At 47.5% G+C, this 1,307-nt stretch overlaps 1 protein-coding gene across 1 annotated transcript; it reads right to left on the bottom strand.

Moving 5' to 3' along the window:
* Positions 1-697: 697 nt before the first annotated feature.
* On the bottom strand, positions 698-976 carry LOC119549944 (metchnikowin). Its single transcript, XM_037858326.1, has one exon. It carries the CDS (start codon positions 940-942, stop codon positions 778-780), a length of 165 nt encoding a protein of 54 aa, XP_037714254.1. The 5' UTR covers positions 943-976; the 3' UTR covers positions 698-777.
* Between the last annotated feature and the right edge of the window lie 331 nt (positions 977-1,307).

A 1,307-nucleotide genomic window follows, 5' to 3' on the forward strand; every position in this document is an offset into this window, starting at 1 on the left:
AATGCGGCGTATGCGCGATATGCCGCTTTATTGGCCTCAGCCAGACCAGTTTATACCGCATCCGTGACGTGGCTTATCCAGCCAATGACGTCATGGCTGCCGCTGCTGCTGCTGTCACAGCTGTCACGCGCAGAAAGTGTTCAAAAGCTATATTTATAGACGAAAGGCCTCCCGCACCGAGCAGCTCCGCTGAACCGCCGTTCATCAGCTGCTGCTGCTAATTTTTGCAAGTGTTTTTCTTAGCGCTTTTCTTGGATCGCCAGCTGAAAATAGAAAATAGAAGGAAAATAGAAAAAAATCGAATGAACACACAGAGGGTGAGGAAGGAAAATTGTCGTTTTTGTGTGTGAAGCTCATTGAAATGTTTGCGCGTACTCAATTTTTATTCGCATCTAAATATATATATGCACCACAAGTGTAGTGTGTAGTGTATGGCAATCGATGGCAACTGTGATTACTCATACGCCCCGAGAGCCGAGCAGATGCCAAATGCAAATTAAATTGCATTGGCATGCTTTGCATCTCAATGTTGGCTCAAGCATAGTTTCAAATGTATGTTGAAGGCTCCTTAAATGGCGAGCAATCAGGGGAACCCCCTCATAATTCTCCAGTTCAGTGAAAGTGGATTCCTGATTGCCCTGGGTCCCCCCTTTTCCACCATCAGCAATGAATTAATTAAATTACACAGTGTCACAGCTTTGATGTTCAGTTCCGTTTTAATTGTATTAACTTAGTCAATGTGTTAACGACATCAGAAGGTATGCATTTGCCATATTTTTAGTAAACTCCAGGTCTAGGTCTAGGTTGGTTGGGATTGAAGGGCGACGGCCTCGTATCGAAAATGGGTCCCTGGTGCCGATGGGGTTCTGACAGCACCGACGGAGCCATAGTGGCCATCACTCCCAGCAGGGCCAGAAAAATCGCTCCAAGATTGAGTTGCATCTTTGCTCGGTGATGGGAATTGATTGATGCCTTGAGCTGCTGAGGAGCGGGGCTTTTATAGCCCGAGAGACCCAGACAAACGAGTCGCAGATTGGGGACTTTTTATTTGAACTGCTGCGATAAGCAGCCGAATGAATGACGACCAAATGTCAGGGGCAGAGATAACCTATTGCGGCCAGGGGATCCCACTGCCATCCCAAAAGGGGACGCCCCCACGGAGCCGGGGGATTATCAGCCTAGACTAAATGTAAATATGACGTTTCTCGCTGAATATTTATGTTGCCCCAGCGAATCCACCGCCCGCCTCACGTCCTCCGAAAACACTCGGCTTCAGCGCCTTGCTGGTTTTTCTGCATTGCAAATTA

This window comes from Drosophila subpulchrella, chromosome 2R (genome assembly GCF_014743375.2).
Source record: "Drosophila subpulchrella strain 33 F10 #4 breed RU33 chromosome 2R, RU_Dsub_v1.1 Primary Assembly, whole genome shotgun sequence".
Taxonomy (NCBI): domain Eukaryota; kingdom Metazoa; phylum Arthropoda; class Insecta; order Diptera; family Drosophilidae; genus Drosophila; species Drosophila subpulchrella.

Bases quoted from the DNA above. Each gene is read 5' to 3' on its own strand.
- LOC119549944 (XM_037858326.1), bottom strand. From the start codon at position 942: ATGCAACTCAATCTTGGAGCGATTTTTCTGGCCCTGCTGGGAGTGATG.